Source organism: Tachyglossus aculeatus, chromosome 21 (assembly GCF_015852505.1).
Source record: "Tachyglossus aculeatus isolate mTacAcu1 chromosome 21, mTacAcu1.pri, whole genome shotgun sequence".
Classification (NCBI taxonomy): Eukaryota; Metazoa; Chordata; class Mammalia; order Monotremata; family Tachyglossidae; genus Tachyglossus; species Tachyglossus aculeatus.
Window position 1 is genome coordinate 34,496,917 of NC_052086.1, and position 17,085 is coordinate 34,514,001.

Here is a 17,085-nt window from a genome sequence, read left to right on the forward strand (position 1 = left end):
TTCCAATGACTTGTTACTTGAGGGCAGTGGGGAAGGCACCCCTCACCCTGCCCACAAACCTCCCCATCTTGGTTTCCCTTTCACCCCATGAGTTCCAGCTCTCCTGACTTGAGGAGTGTGTCAGGACAGCCCTGCTCTGGCCCCAGCTCCCATCCCCAACCCCGCACTGATGCAAAGCGATGGTGACTGGAAAGCTCCAGCCCCAACCCACCACCCGACGCCCCCTCAGAAGACCGGGGCGGCCACGGCAATTGGCCAGCCACCCTCCTTCCCTAATGGCTTCCAAAGCTCGGCACTCAAGACTCACCGAGAACCTAAGCTCCAAGTGGGCAGGGAATGTGTCTGTTACATTGTACTCTTCCAAGTGCTTTGTACAGTGCAATAAATGGCATTTACTGACTGACTGAAGATGGGGAAACACAAAAGTCCAGCAGCCAAGAGTCTTGGGCAGAGCGCTTTCAGGTCCACACAAAAGGGTCTGCAAGCTCATTTCCTAATCCGCTCAGTCCCCCTGGGTGAGCCTATCCTGACATTTCTGAAGCGCCTGTGGAGTGCTCAGTTCTGTGCAAAGCAACAGGGTAGATGCAGCACCATCAATTCAGACAAGCAGGGACCCTGCCCTATGGTGGTCCCTCAGGCTCTGCCAAGACTCCTCCAGTGGTAGGTGAAGTAACTTCCTGTCCATCTCTAGGACATGGCGACTTGGATGGCCCAAAGACAGCAGCCAACTAACTCTCCACTATCTAACCATCAATCAGCCAATCCAATCAATCATACTTGAGCACTGTACTAAGCACTTGGGAGAGAACAATGCAGTTAGTAGATGAGCTCTCCTGCCTGTAAGGAGCTCACCCACAGTCCTGGGCGCAGAAAAGGCCCAAATAATCAATAGCCACAAAAATTATATTTTATTAAACATCCTGCCCCCCAGGAGCCCCTCACCCACAAGGGGCAAAGGGCGGGTCTGGGAGGCGGAGGACCCAGGTTTCGAGCTCCAGACTGGTCTTAGGGCCTTGGGCAAGTCACTTAACCTCTATGAGCCTCAGTTTCCTCATGTGTAAAATGGAGATACAAATTGCTGCCTTCCCCTACCTCCCAGGGATGCTGTGAGGGCAGAAGTGAAACGAACGGCAAGAATCTAAGTGCTCTGTGAAATCCAAACCTACCCCTTCCAAGTTCCTCAACTCCAGGGCCCAAGCAGGACAATGGCATCTCTGAAACGTTCCTGCTTTGGACCAGGACCACCAGATGGTGGGGGTGGTGGCCGGCGGTTGGGGGGGCTGGGTGCAGAGAGGAAAGCCCGAGGCGCCTTTTGGCAGGAAGCTCCGGCCTCTCCAGTGGCCTGCCGCCTGCCCCAGCTCCCCTCCCCCAGTCTGTGTGTGTGCAAAGCTGCCTGTCGCATCCCATCATCTTGCGGCTGCCTGAGCACCCCCTGGAACAGCTGCCACTATCAATTACACTTGCGGCCAGCCCCGACTATCAGGACGAGAACTGGAGCGAGCACTTGCCAGTTTGAATCAACCGTGGGGCCCAAGTCATTTAACCTGCTCAACTGCCGGGCGTCGGGCAGTAACAAGGCTTCAGCTTCTCTGACGCAGAGAGAACGATGGTGGCAGGGAGAGCCGGCACAGCCCGGCTGGTCTACTCAATGGGAGTCCAGCCCCACTGACCCACTTCTTCCCCCTTCGCCTTGGCCAACACCAGTAAGCACCATGTGGGATAGGGGCTGTGTCCAAGCCCATTATCTTGTTCCTCTCCTTGGGGGTGCGGCCAATGAGCTGGGGTACCGGAGAGCCAAGGGACCAGGTCGCTGCCACCCCCAACGCTTCTCTGGGGGCGTGGGGCTGGACAGTGGTGTGGGTCAGGTGGCAGGGGGACTAGACGGCCATGGGGGCAGTGAGCCAGGAAAGCCAGATAGCTGTAGAGCCAGTAAGGTCGGGGATCAGGTCACTGCTCCTCCACAGCTGGGCCCCTAGTCCACAGTGAGGACACCGGGGCACCTGAAGGAGAGGGTGACAAACAAATCTCTCCATATCCAGTTTCCACACTCCCAGGTGCTTGACTCTTCTTGTATAAGCCGAGGGATGGGTATGTGGTCCTGAATTCTAATTTTGGCCCTGCCACTTGTCTCTTGGGTGACCTCGGCCAAGTCACTTCACTGCTCTATGCCTCAGTTACCTCATCTGTAAAATGGGGATTGAGACTGAGTGGCTCACGTGGGATAGGGACTGTGTCTAACCTGATTACCTTATATCTACCCCAGCGTTGAGTACAGTGACTGACACATAATAAGCACTTAAAAATACCATAAAAAACAAAAAAGACAAGACCACCGACTGTGAAGTTCTGGGGCAGAATCAGAATCAGTCCCCTATCCTCAAAGCTACCCACATTAACACAGCTATGGGGGGGGGGGGGTGGAGGTGTGTGTGTGTGTGTGTGTGTGTGTGTGTGTGTGTGTGTGTGTGTGTGTGTGTGTGTGTGTGTGATGTGAGGAGACTGAGTGACAGCAGGAGACCTGTTTAAACAGCTGCTGGGTAGAGCCCTGAAACTGGGAAACCAAAAGCCAGGAGGGCAGAGGAAGCATTTTAGGGACAAGTATAAAACAAAGCCCTGGACCACACTGCATCCCAGCTGAAATCTGGGAGTCAACTGCTGAGGACAGACCAGTGTGGCACACTGCCATCAAGAAGAGAGTGGCTCTCTTTGAGCAATCGCTTCATGCCGAAAGAGAGGCAAGGCGACAAAAGAGAAACCAGTGCCAGGCACGGCAAACATTAAACACAACAACTGTTTTGTGTGGCTGAGGGTATGGATCTTGCACTGGCCTTTTCAGCCCCACACACACTCATAGGTGACCAAGTTGGTGGAGTCATCTTCAAATATGAAAAACAATAACCATACATGATGGTCTTCCCCACTGTGAGACTAGGGACATCATGATGGGGTCCAGGTTCTGACTGATCCCAGGGACCTTGTTGAACTCTCCTTCCTCCCTCCCATCCCCACCCCAGATCCCAACAGGCACCAGACATTGGTCAAATGCCTGTTTCTGGCTTCCTGGACAATAAACTACTCTCTAGACTATAAACTCATGGTGGGCAGGGAACATATCTACCAAATGTATTGTATCGTACTTTCCCAAGCACTTAGTACAGTGCCCTGAACAGAGTAAGCACCACTCAATAAACAGGATTGATCGACTGCCCATCCTGTCAGTCAGAATGGCAGCAATCTCCAGATTCTGCCCGCTCCCTCGAAGGGCATCTTTAACAAGCTGACAGGACAGTTCCCATTTGAGGGAGTGGTAGGGCTGGGCAGATCTGGGGGAGGGGTGGTCCTGGACAAAAAAACACAAGGACAGAGAAGTCCCCTGCTGCTGCTGTCACCCTTTGTCACACAACTAACAATACACGCACACCCATGAGCACCCTTCTCAGGGCCCCCCTCCTCCCAGCTGCCTCAAATGCTTGCACACAAAATCCCAATTCACAGTGTGTCTGTTTTTGAATAATCAAGTTCTTCTTTCCAAAATAAGCACTCCTGTTTGGGGTCAGATAATCTCTGCCACATCGCCAAGGGGAAGCCAGAATATCAAGGTCACTCTAGAAACACGATTCAAGATTTTCGCAATCTATTATTCCAGCGAGGCCACGGCCAGGCTGAACTTTTGGAAATGTGCGCTCTGGTTTCATCTCAGAAGGCTAAATGCCAACTCCTCCTCTTTACCACTCCACGGAACACTCTGCAGATGGGAGGGCCTCATGGGCCCAGCCTTCATTGAATGGGTGAACGCCCCGGGATGCGCTGGAGGGTCAGTCTCCCTTTCTAGTGGGCAGGGAATGTTTGTTTATTTACATTAATGTTGTCTCCCCCTCTAGACTTTGAGCTCACTGTGAGCAGTAACATGTCTGTTGTTGTACTGTACTCTCCCAAGCACGTAGTACACTGCTTTGCACACAGTAAGTGCTCAATAAATATGATTCAATGAATGAATGAACATGCCTACCTACTTTGTTATACTGTAACAATAGTAATTATGGTATTTGTTAACCACTCACTATGTACCAGGCACTATACTACGAGCTGGGGTAGATACAAGCTAATCAGGTTGGACACAATCCCTGTCCCACATGGGGCTCACAGCCTTAATACCCATTTTACAGATGAGGGAACTGGGGCCCAGAGACATGAAATGACTTGCCCAAGGTCATACAGCAGAAACATGGTGGAGCCGGGATTAGAACCCAGATCCTTCTGTCTCCCAGGCCTGTACTCTATCCATTACACCACATTGCTTCCCAAGTGCTTAGTAAAGTACTTTGCCCACAGTAAGCACTCAATAAATTTGATTAATCACTCAATAAATTTGATTAATCAAAGGGAAAAAAGAGGGGGAAGGCTAGGGAGTACCACGAGACTTTGCCTTATGGCACAAGCTAGAGAGTCAGACAGGCTTATCCCACCCTGCCCCCTGCAGCCTCCCCTCCTGCCTCCTGCCTTACCAGCGGGTCCCAGCAACTCTGCTGCATGGAGGAGAATTCAAATATTTGAGACCCATCCTGCCAGTAGTTAATCAGAGAATGTTGATTCGAACAGTGCCTGCCCTTTGGGTTTGGTCCCCATGGCAACCAAATACTTCCTCTGAAAGGATGCGCACACGGGAAGGGATGGGACCAAGCTGCTGCCTGGACGTTTTAATTCACCGAGTGAGCAGTAAGTCAACCTGGCTATTGACAAGTAGCACAGCAGGAGAGCATGAGAAGAAAATAGCACAGGAAGTCCGAAACTACCTCTGTCTATCCATGTCATAGGGGTGCTCTTCCCCTTGAAAGCCCTCATTTCAGTGTATAAAATTAGTGCATGGGAAACATTGTACTTACAGCACTGAAAACATTTCCTCATTCTCCTCTTGCCCTTTCCATTGCTCCCAACCCATCTTCTTATCTCCCCGCCCCTAACAATGTTTCCTCTATATTTTATCTTGGTGTAAATATCATAGCTATAATTCTATTTATTTTAACGGTTTTAACACCTGTCTACATGTTTTGTTTTGTTGCCTGTCTCCCCCTTCTAGACTGTGAGCCCGTTGTTGGGTAGGGACCGTCTCTATATGTTGCCGACTTGTACCTCCCAAGTGCTTAGTACAGTGCTCTGCACACAGTAAGCGCTCAATAAATACGATTGAATGAATGAATGAATGGGAAGACTTCTAGGAAGCCTGGGGGGCAGCTACCATCCTGCTTCTCCTTGCTCCCCTCTACCAGGCTGTAAGCAGGAGCCTCACCCTGGGCGGGTCCATTAAGGTCACAGTCCATTCGACCCCTGCTCCCAGCAGCCACCGCCCAGCCGAGACTGGAGACATCTCCTCCAAGAGGCCTTCCCTGACTAAACCCTAACTTTCTTCTTTTCTCACTCCCTTCTGTATAGCCCCGCCTTGCTCCTTTTATTCACTGCCCCTAGCCCCACAGCAATTATGGTACATACCCATAATTTACTTATCTATTTTAATGTCTGTCTCCCCCTCTAGACTGAAAGCTCATTGTGGGCAAGGAATGTGTATGTTTAGTGTTATATTGAACTCCCCCAAGAGCCTAATACATTATGGTGCACACAGTAAGTGCTCAGTAAATACAACTGAATGAATGAATGACTCCAGAGGGACGATGGCTAGGGCAGTGGCTGGGCTGTAGTCCCTTTAACTCACATCTGAGCTCAGGAAGGTGCCAGGGGAGGCTTGGGGGCAGGAGAAGATTGGTGGTGGGGAGTCCAGGGGACTGGCCCCTTTAAGTCACAGCCTCCATGACTGAACTGGTAGTGGGGAGGAAAGAGGGGTCCAGGGGGAACATATGACCAGCGACTTCAAAGCGTAGGCCCAATCCTCTAATGCCCTGGTCGCTATCACTCAGTGGGGTAATTGACTTCATCCTGGAACAGCCAACTGGGGAGGTATTGGTAGTAGGGTCAAAGGCCATCTACGCCAACCTTCTGTCACCAACTAACTTCCATCAAAAATCCCAATTTCTATCCTTTTCCTAAAACTCTTGACTCTAAAGCGGTACCACTGATTTTAGCAGCATGGCCTAGTGACAAGAGCACAGGCTTGGGAGTCAGGTCACAGGTTCTAATCCCAGCTCCGCTACTTGTCTGCTGCAAGACCTTGGGCAAATCACTTAACTTCTCTGTGCCTCAGTTACCTCATCTGTAAAATGGGGATTGAGACTGTGAGTCCCATGTGGGACAGCGACTGTATTCAACCTGACTGCCTTGTATCTACCCCAGCGCTTAGAACAGTACTTGGCACATAGTAAGCGCTTAACAAATACCATAAATAATAATTTACAATTCCCTACTCTGGGCCTCTCCATTTCCATCCCAACTCCCCTTAATTCATTCAATCACATTTATTCATCCATTAATTGTATTTATTGAGCACTTAATGTGTGAAGCACACTATACTAAGTGCTTAGGAGAGTATAATATAACAATAAACAGACATGTTCCCTGTCCATAACAAGCTTACAGACTAGAGGGATGAGCTTCCATCCACAACTGCTGCTAAGATGTTTCTTATCTCCAACCCACAGTGCCCCGGGGGCCTGGCTGTCCTTCTACACCCCTGCACCCCACTCCTCACCCTGCTTTTTGACTCCCAGGGAGCTGGGGCCCAGCCACAAACCAGGGGCTGGTGGGACCAGCTAGTCCAAGGCCAAAGAGGAGGAAGAGGTGCGGGAGGATGAGGAGAAAGAGAGGTAGCCAGAGATGTCCACAGAGTGGAGGGACAGGCCTCCTGCCTCCCCGGCTTGGACAATGAGTCTTCTGACAAGCCTCAGGAGGTGAACCTTTCTGTCCCTATCAGCTCTCTGCTCCCCAGCTGATCCACACCCAGAGGGGAAAGGATCCACAGACATCCACTGTGAGCACCTCTAGAATGTATGCTTGTTGTGGGCAGGAAATGTGTCTATTTACTGTCATACTGTACTCTCCCCGCATTTAGTACAATACTCTGTACATAGTGAGTGCTCAATAAATATGACTGACTAACTCTCCTCAGATGTCAGGAGCGGGCTACGATTAACCACAGGTGGCCGCCCCTCCCTGGGGCCAGATCCCCGGTGTCACTGTCATTTGACTTTGCTGTGGGCGAGACCTCCGGAGGGGCCCATGTTGTGTGCTCAAGCGATGGGGCGTTCCCCAGGCAGACTCTCGTTCCCCTGCATTGTGTGTGTGAAGAGGTGCCAGGCTGAGCCAAGCCCAACCACACCAGAGACTCCCAGGGAACATCTGGGCCCCGCTCAAGTTCTCCCTATGATGGGAACGGCTCAAACCACACCCTCCTCCCTGATGGAGATATCTCTGCCTCTGAGATGTCTCCTACCCTAACTCCTTCGACGGGTTGAAGACCCACCCCCCCATCAAGCCCATCCAGGAGGAGGGACTCCAGGAGGAGGGTGCCGGGTTAGACCCGAGTTGCCTCATTCCACATGAGAACTCTCTTAAGGCCTCACTGCATGGCACCAACAGAGCTGGCCTTACAAGGGTCACCCTACCTGTCTCCCTGGTCCAAAGTCTTCCCCGTCTGATGTCCGGATGGCTGGCCAGACTCCCAGCTCAAGCCTCGGGACTCTCCAGATTGGGGCAGTGGAGCCGGAGGGTCTGAGGGACGAGAACCCACCCTTGCTGGCCCTGGCAGAAAGCGAGGCTCTGGTGAAAAGGATGGGACCCTGGGAGATCGGGAGAGCCTGAGGGGTAGGAGGTAAATAGATTCGGGCTAGAATGGTGTCCACCAAGGCTGCCCTCCCTGCTTAAGGCACCAGGCCCCACCTAGGGTCGGGGAGACTGAGGCATCAGGCGACCCCAAGAGGGAAGAGGGATTTGGGGACGGGGCTCCTGGACTTCAGGCCTGAGGCTGAGCTGCCCTCGGGGTCCACCCACTGGCATTGCCTCTGTTCCCGATTCTCTTCATGATGTGGCCAGCTCTGAACAAGAGCAGAGTCTGACGACTCTGATGAGCAGCTTCGTTCCTTACTGCACAGTGTTGGGAGCAAGAAGGCCTGGCTTTGTTTTTCATTTTCATCGCAGAAACACTGGAGCAGACATTTAAATGTACAAGATTAATTTGAAACGAGCATTCAGGCCTGGGGCATTTTCTCTCTACAAGACAAGAGGAAAGGAAGCGGCCTCATTTAATATCTCCCCAAGGAATTCATTGTTCTCGCTCTTCCCTCGCAAAGCCAGCACACGAGTTCTTAGTGCTCTAAGCTGCTCTAATACTTCTTCCCCCCACCCCGCCCCCCCCCTGCTCTTTTAGAGACCAAGACAGGCTCTTACGCCTTACCTAGCGTCTCCATCAAAACAGGTGGCAGAGTTTGGCCGAGAGAAAAAGAATCATTTTTAACTAATAATGATAATAAAAAGGGACCCGAATTTGCCCCTCCCGGCTGTCCCGGGATCTCACGGGAGCGATGAAGCCGGGCGCAGCTGTGCCTCATATGAGCCCCTTGAGGGGAAAACGGATGCTCTCCCTGCAGCTGCCCCCACTCCCGCCCCTCCCCAGTTTTCCTGGGACACCGGGATGGGGACTGCAGGGCCTGAATGATTAGGAAGGATTTTATAGGCCCCATGTAAGGCCTATGGCCCTGGCTAGCTGTGATACTCGGGGGAACGAGGCCCCAACCTCCTAGGGTGTCAGAGGTCCACTGGTCCCAGCTGGCAATGAGGCCCCCCACTTTCCCAGAGTGCAAGAGCCCACTGGTCCTATAGGTAACAAAGCCCTGCTCTCCCAAGGCATGAGGGGGTCCACCTGCCCCAGCTGGGAACAATGTCTTGCTCTCCTAGGGTGGAAGGGGTCCACCAGGCCCAGTGGGGAACAAAGCCCCGCTCTCCAGAGGTTCAAGGAGTCTACCTGGGTCTCCTAGGGTGCAAGCAGCTGCTGGGCCACAAAAGGACTACTAGGTCCTTCAGACAGGAAGGAAAGATTCTTCCTTTCTTCGGGTTGCCAGAAACCATGAATAAGAAAACCAAAGTAAAGCATCTGCTGCCCATGCCAGCAGCGCCGCCTCCTCCTCTCCATGTACTGTCAGGGAGAGTGATCCCGAGATGATGGAGTTAGAGGCTGAGTAAAATCTCTGTGATAATTAACATTTCAAAAAGTCTAATGAGGAAATGACCTCAAGTGCACAGCTGCAGTGCGCCAGGCTGAGGGGGTGGGTGGGGACGGAGGTTCTTGGGGCTGTGAGGAGGTCACTGGGCTGCCCAGCCAGAGTCTCCCCAGCAGCCTGAAAACCTTGGAGGCTAAAGTCAGTGCCAAGGGAAGAAGAGCAACCATCGGAATCCAGGGTCTTGAGGGATGGATGCTGCCTTTATCCTGCTAGAAGCTCACTCCAACTGATTCTCCCACCATCCTTAGGATAAAGTCTCATCCAACTAATGGGGGAACAGAGTCCGTGAAGTCAGTCAAATGTATTTACTGAGTGCTTACTGTACGCAAAGCTCTATACTAAATGCTTGGGAGAGGACAATACAACAATAAAAAGGAAATAATCCCTGCCCAAAATGAGCTTACAGTTTAGAGGGATCTAGACTGAGGCATCGAGGGGTCAGGGGCCACAAGGGGAGTGTCTTTGGGTGAACATGTGTGGGTTTGGTCATGAATATCTGGGTGTATGCATGCACCTGTAATCACCTGTGCATGCCAATGACTGTAAAATACCACGGGCAGGTAACAGGTTGTTCTGAATATACACGCATGCATGTGTACACGCGCGCGCGCGTGCGCGCGCGCACACACACACACACACACACACACACACACACACACAGGCACGCGTGCTTACTTTGCTGGGCTCTCCTGACTGACATCCAGCACCCCCTGCACCCCTATGCCTTTCTCCCTACTCTACAAACTCTGAGTGGTTCTGGGGACAGCAGTGCCATTTTCTCAGGCAGGGTCAGAAGTGGAGCCACACTCTTGCCCAGAGGTTCTTACATTTTATTTTACGATCATAATTTCCCCCTGGGGCAAGTGCCAAATCGATTGAATAGCCTGAAGCCGAGGAGAGATGACATTTCGGAAGGTCATCCCGTCCCCAAGGCCCGACCCCGGGCCGGGCAGCTGACTCTCGCCTCTAGCTGAACTTGAACATAAAGATGCCCTGGTCCCTGGACAGGCATCGGGAAGACAATCCCCTGCTCCTGAGTCCTACGTTTCTGGAGGTCCAGGACCCTTGTGGGCAGCAAGGGAAAGGGCAGTTTTAACCTCTGTCCACATTCTCACTTGCTCCCAGCTTTGTTTCTGCCATGCTTGACATGCCAGGCCCTGCCTGGCTTGTGTTTGTGAACTGCCAGGCTGCTTTACCCCTGGAAGACCCCAAATAAAAAGCACCAGTGGAGCTAGGGTCACCTCCTCCTCCTCCTCCCCCTCCTCAATACCATTCCTCCCATCTCCAAGAATAGCTTACAGCACAGCTCCCTGCCATCCCCCTCCACTCCAGCACACACACGCTCACATATGCTGTCTGCCCATACCCTGGCATGCCCCTGGCTGGGCCAGCTGCCCCCACAGCTCTGACCACGAGATCCTTACTCCTTCACCACTCATCATAGACAATTGCTGGCCTCGTCCCCAGGGCACTCTGCCCGGGGCCCCACTTGCCAGTACAGCCCAGGGACCAATTCAGTAGCTGTCCCCAAGTTTTGCCCCACCTCTCGGCCGGGATAGAGGGGGATACCGGGGGGATACCTCTTATCCCCAGGGGTCATCACTTCTCCCTGAATCCTTATTACTGGTGGTTCCAGGTGCACAGATGTGGGAAGGGGGGTGGGGGGCAGAGGGGAGGGGCAGCTTATTAATTTGGGGGGGATCATAACTATCCCCCGCTCCAAGGCCTGTATTTCTTCCCCAAATTCCCAGCAGAGCACAGGCTGGAGCAGCCGAGGCCAATTACCATCTCATTCGGCCGGGGGTCGGGGAGGTCTGCCCCCCTCAAAGCTGCATTGAGTCTCCTGGGCAGGGGTCAGGGGAGTTTGAGCTGACAGAGACAGGCAGCACAGCTGAGACATTCACAGCTCCGGGGGAGGGTGCAGGCTGGGGGCTTGCAGAGTGAGAGTGAGAGAGAGTGAGTGAGAGAGAGAGAGAGAGAGACAGAGAGAGAGACAGAGACAGAGAGAGAGACAGAGAGAGAGTGCACAAGCACACAGGGGCACAATAGTTCTTTAAAAATGGAACCCCTCCCCGCCCAGGCCCCTGTGAGCGCTGGGGGCGGCCCACGGGACACAGACATCAGTCAGGCGGCAGGCGGTGAGCCGTCCTATCCCCCCACCGGGCTGAGCTGGGCCGGGGAGCAGACAGAGCTGCAGAGCCAGTCCGCTCTGCGGTGCCAGAATACACAGTCAGGGCTGCTGCTGGCTGGGCCAGAGAAAACTTTGGAACACAACAGCTTTTCATTCCCCGGGCCCCATGGGGCCCGTTCATTATTTAACAGCCAGCTTGTCAAGTCCAAGTTGTGGCAGGGGGGGAGGGGGAGGGAAGTCAGGGAGGGGTGTGTGGGACGGCTGGGGGTCCCCTTAGCCCGGCCTCCCTGTGGACCAGGACTCTGCCAGCCCACACAGATACAATCCGAGCAGCCAGATTCAATTAAGGGAAAAAGCCCCAAACACTGCCTTTCTCTCTGCTCCCTCCACCCCCCAAACTCAACAATCCCAGCCCTCACCGGGCTCCTAAAATGCAAAGCACATCCTACAGCAAACTGAGGTCACAAAGACCTGCTCCCTCCCTCTCTGCTCTCCTTCCTGGCTCCCTCCCCTCCCCCTCCTCCTGCCATGGTCCTTCAGGAGACAAGAAGGAGCCCACAGGGCCGCCCATCCACCCAACCGCCGGCAGGTTTTCCTTCCACCCAGAAGCTCTGATGCCCGTGGACCACAAGGGCCAATCTCCCCAAGCCAAGGCTGCACTACCCGAGTTGAGTTTGGTTGTCAACTGTGGGGGTCTGCAGGTACTGTCTAGGCCAGCAAATGGTGACTCTGACCCGAGGGGGATGGGCACCGCCCATCTGAGGGCAACACACTGGACTGATGCTGCCCACTAATCCATCTGCTTGAATGGGAAGGCCCCCCACTACCCTCACCCCGTTTCCTAGCCCCTAGTAGAGTCCTAGCCCCCAGCCCCCAGGGACACCAGAGAGGGTTTCTTGCTGTCTCCCACTCTGCTCACACACACAAACTTGTTCCACTCAAGGTGGAATCAACTCAGCAAGAGCAGGGTGAGGGGTCAGAGGAGAGAGAACCCGGGGCTGACTAACTTGAGTCTTCCTTGATGTTTCTATTTGAGCCACATTCCCCTTTTCGGAGGCCGTGGCATCATATTCACCATAGGATCTTGCTCAAGGGAAGGGTTGGAGAAGTGGGGCTGAGAGACAGGACAGGGTGGGCGTGCAGGTGAGAGGGCACACATGTGTGTTTGTGAGCAAGTGAGCGACTATGTATGTTGAGGTTATCTCTGTTGTAGAAAGGGAGTCGAGGTGTGTGTGTGTATGTGTGTGCACACACGCACTGGGGAGTATGCAGAAATACCCTGGCCCAGAGCCCTCCCAAACTGAGTCTATCTGGTCAACCTCCCTCCTCCCCTCTCTAGGACTACCTTATGAGTTGGGACTGGGACTAGTCTTGGTGTTGAAGGGAGCCAAAGACTTGGGTCAGAGGTCAAATCTGCTTGACCAAGAGAAGTCAAAGCCCTGCGTTGAGCATTTATTCTCCGCTCTGCTCCTAACACAGAGCATGACCCCAGGTGTGAAACCAGTTTTGGTATCAGAAACTCTGCTCCTTAGACCCAAATCACTTTCCGAGACTACTGGACTGCTGCCTCTCTGGGAGAATTCTCACTCCCATGGGCGTTACCCTGCTTCCTCCAACCAAAGGACAGATACTGGGGGGTCGGACATGTTTCCTAGCCCGAGTTCCACTGGCACCCGACTGTTCTGAGTTCTGGAACCACAGAAGCCTGGCTGTGTAGAAATGGCCCCGGCTCACCCCAAGAGATGATTAAGCTCATTGCCCACGGCCTGCTGCTGTCGGCCTCCTGGAATGGAATGGGAGATGAAGACATGGCCGGGGCACATGCCAGGCACAACGCAGCCGGGGGCATGTGTTGGGAGAAAGGGCTAGGCACATGTGTGCATTTGTGGCTGGGGCTGTATATGCCTGTGTGGCTGCTTGTGCATGGCGCTGGAAGTATGGTCGTGGTTGTGTGTGCATCTGTGCATCCTCCCTCGCTCCCCGCTTACCCCGTCCCCTTCCCAGCCTACTCCTTCCTCCCTAAACACATCCAAGGCCTAGAAGCTTTAAATCAAAAAGCAATTTCAGTCTGCACTACCCAAATAAATAATTAAACAGGTTTTATCTCCTGCGGTATTGCACCTATTCATTCTGACCGCTGACGGGGAAGCAGCAGGCGCCCGCCGGGCTTCACTCTGAGCTCAGACCCCAGGACTCCAGACCTAGGCCTCCAGGCCCCCCGGGGTGGGGAGGGCTGGTCACCGACAGACATCGTGATGACTGTGTTCGGATCAGGGGACCGAGGGCTCCCACTGCAGCTGGCCATCCCGGGGATGCTGGGTGGATGGGAGAATGGACACCTGGGGACAGGAGAAGGTTTCCTCCCCCAAATGACCCTGTGCCCTGCCCCTCCCAGGGCCCAGAACGGGAAATGCAGCTCTGAGAAAAGCCACCTTAGGAGGCCTGGGAGGGAGATCCGGGTCCCCGCCACTTGCCCACACTGGCTGCTTTTTCCATCTGGGTTGACTCAGACTCCCTGCAAAAGGACCACTCAGCCCTAGACCCAGCTGGGCAGTCATACAAGCCTGACAGAAATAGACTGTGGAGTGAATGAAAGCAGGCTGTGGGCAAGTCAAGACAACGGCCTAGGTGGACACCACATCCATACCTCCCCAATCTCTCCAACTGTCTGGAAGTCAAGGCCTCAGAGGCTCCATTTTTGGACCCGGCATGCTTGCCTCGTCCTCTCCCCACCGTCACACCTCCCCCTGCTATGGTCAGGGAATCTTCGACACCCTGTGATTCCTGAAGGTGCTGAGCCTCTCACCCCAGAGGTGAATCGGAGTGGCAAGTCAGCCCCTTAACCATCATCATCATCAATCATATTTATTGAGCGCTTACTGTGTGCAGAGCACTGTACTAAGTGCTTGGGAAGTACAAGTTGGCAACATATAGAGACAGTCCCTACCCAACAGTGGGCTCACAGTCTAAAAGCCCCTTAAGGGGAAGGGGAGACAGTCTTCATGAGATCCCAAGCTTTTCCAGCCGAGGAGCTTGGGCTGGGCTGTCCCACTGATGAGAAATCTCTCTAGAGAAGCTCCAAGGACAGAGCACCCTTGACCATTCTGTGCCAAGCAGGTCAGCCCTGTTCAGGTGAGGACACCTCGACCGCCCATCTCCCACACTGCCTGGCCAAGCTTGCCCTTTAGCCACAGCCACCCATAAGTCCCTCCTGGCCCTTTGTCTTCTGGGGACCCCTTAAGCCAGTCACACCAATTAGCCCTGGCCAGTGGGGTAGGAGGCTATGGGACTCGGAAAGCTAGATAAAACCACTGTCTGCAGATCCGCAGCACTGCAGCTAATCACCCAAACCCAGACACTACCCTGCCCACAAAGCAACTGTCATAGACAGTGCGTCATGCGGGCAATGAGTGTGACAGAGAGGCCTGGACACACCCAGTTGTGACTGTGAGCAGCAGGCTCTCCCACCACCCTTCCCCTCAGCCACCTTCAGGGTTCTTACCTTTATTCGCTGCAGGGGCAAAAAGCTTCTCGGAGCCTACGGATGCCTGAAAAACAGAAAGGACAGAGGAAAAGGTTAGTGACCTTGTCACAGCATGTAATAATAATGACATTTTTAGAAGCTTACTATGTGCCAGGCACACTGTACTAAGTGCTGGGTGGATACATGCAAATAGGTTGAATACAGTCCCTGTCCCACATGGGGCTTACAGTCTCAATCCCTATTTTACAGATGAGGTAACTGAGGCACAGAAGTGAAGTGACTTGCCCAAGGTCACACAGCAATCAATCAATCGTATTTATTGAGCGCTTACTGTGTGCAGAGCACTGTACTAAGCGCTTGGGAAGTACAAGCAGACAGCAGGTGGCGGAGCCAGGATTAGAACCCCAAGCCCTTCTGACACCCAGGCCCATTGCTCTATCCACTTTGCCAAGCTGCTTCTTCATTTGGGACTCCTCCTTTCCCCATCCGGACCCTGACCTGGCAGGGCCTGTGGCTGGGGCTGTAGACCCTGGTCCCAGTCTGCTCCCCCTGGCACCTGCTCCCTCCAGGCTGGCACCTCAGATTTTGGCTTACCACAGGCTCTTTCACTCCTCAAGAGGGAAAGACTAAAGAATGAGCTGCCGGGTGAAACCTTAGCATTACCCAGGAGAGCAGGGAAGGGCTGCTTGAGACTGAGGTGTGCCAAGAAGTTTTGGGTCACCAGGGAGATGTGCAAGAGGGCAGAGAAAGAGCAGTTTGTAGGTGTCGGTGTAGGCACTTAGGAGACACGATGAACACCTTGGAGGCCCTCTGTGGCCGCTCAGTGGCCTAGGGGGACCAGGAGTCCCACTAGCCCAAGCAGCCCCATCCACCCTGATCTCTCCATCTCTCCTCACGGTTTCGTGGGGCTGGGAACTTTGTTAAGAAATCCTATTAGCGGAAACCTCGGAAATGCCCCCCGGCCCCAGCTCAATAGTAGCAGTCAGTCGATCGATTGATGGCCACGGAGAAACCACATCAAGCCACCTGGCACCCTGCCTGCCCATGGCGCCCAGACTCAAACACAGCCTTCAGCCTCCATCTCTGGTGGGCAGCTTCAGGACCCTAGGTAGTTAGGCTCTCCCTGCACCACCATCGTTAGGTTCCTGGTCCCCTAGTTCTCAGCACTGGAAGTCCCTCTCTGAAAACCAGCAGCCAGAGCCACTTGACCCTTCCATCCCCAGCCTCATTCAATCCAGGCCACAAGTTCTGTGGGACTGCTCTGCTGTTGACCTCCTGTCCAAACCCAGTTTCTACTTACCAATCAACCAATCAATCAATGGTATTTCCTTAACACTTGCTGTGTGCACAGCACACTACTAAGTGCTTGGAAGAGTATAATACAATAGAGTTCCCTGCCCACAAGCAGCTTACAGTCTACCTCTAAGTCAATCAATGGGATTTACTGAGTGATTACTGGGTGCAGAGCATTGTACTAAGGCGGTTGGGTGAGTACCATAGAGGAGGTAGACACGATCCCTGCCTTCAAGCAGTTTATGATCTAGCAGGGGAGACAGACATTAAAATAAATTATAGGTAGGGGAAGAAACAGAGTATAAGGCTATGTGGGGGTTGACGTAGTATGAGCGCCCAGTGCTCAGAGAGAATGGACTCAAAGTGACACAGCAGAGGGCGAACAGGTGGGGAAAAGAGAGACAGTCAGGGAAGGCTTCTTGAAGATGTGATTTTAGTAGTGCTTTGAAGATGCGGGTAGCAGCGGGCTGTTGGATGTGAATGGGGAGGGAGTTCCAGGCCAGGGAGGTGTGAGTGAGGGGTCTTTGGTGAAACAGACAAGATGGAGACACAGTGAACAGGTCCCTACAGGAGTGACCCTTTATCCCGGGTGGATGGGGAATAATAATAATAAAAATAATAATAATAATAATGGTATTTGTTACACTCTTATTATGTGCTAAACACTATTCTAAGCACTGGAGGAGATACAAAGTTATTAGGCTGTCCCAGGTAGGGCTCACAATCTTAATCCCCATTTTCCAGATAAGGTAACTGAGACACAGAGAAGTTAAGTGACTTGCCCAAAGTCACACAGCTGACAAGTGGCAGAGCCGGGATTGGAACCCACTACCTCTGACTCCCAAGCCTGTGCTCTTTCCACTAAGCCACATGATTTCTAATTCCAGGGAGTGGGGGGGTGTCATCAGTGGGGTTCTCATTTGGAGAAGAAGGTGGGATAAGGAAGGGCGGTGTCCTAGCTATGCAAATGGGAAAGGAGGTCTGATAGCAAATCTTGAGAGAATGTCCCAGGGTCC

General features: G+C 53.2%; 1 protein-coding gene across 1 annotated transcript in view; it reads right to left on the reverse strand.

The window, feature by feature from the left end:
* Nucleotides 1-17,085, reverse strand: part of FBRSL1 (fibrosin like 1) — an 809,814-nt gene that overhangs the window by 39,525 nt on the left and 753,204 nt on the right. The window contains 1 exon segment of the mRNA XM_038762874.1: nt 14,795-14,840. Within this exon segment, the coding sequence (XP_038618802.1) occupies nt 14,795-14,840 (46 nt within the window).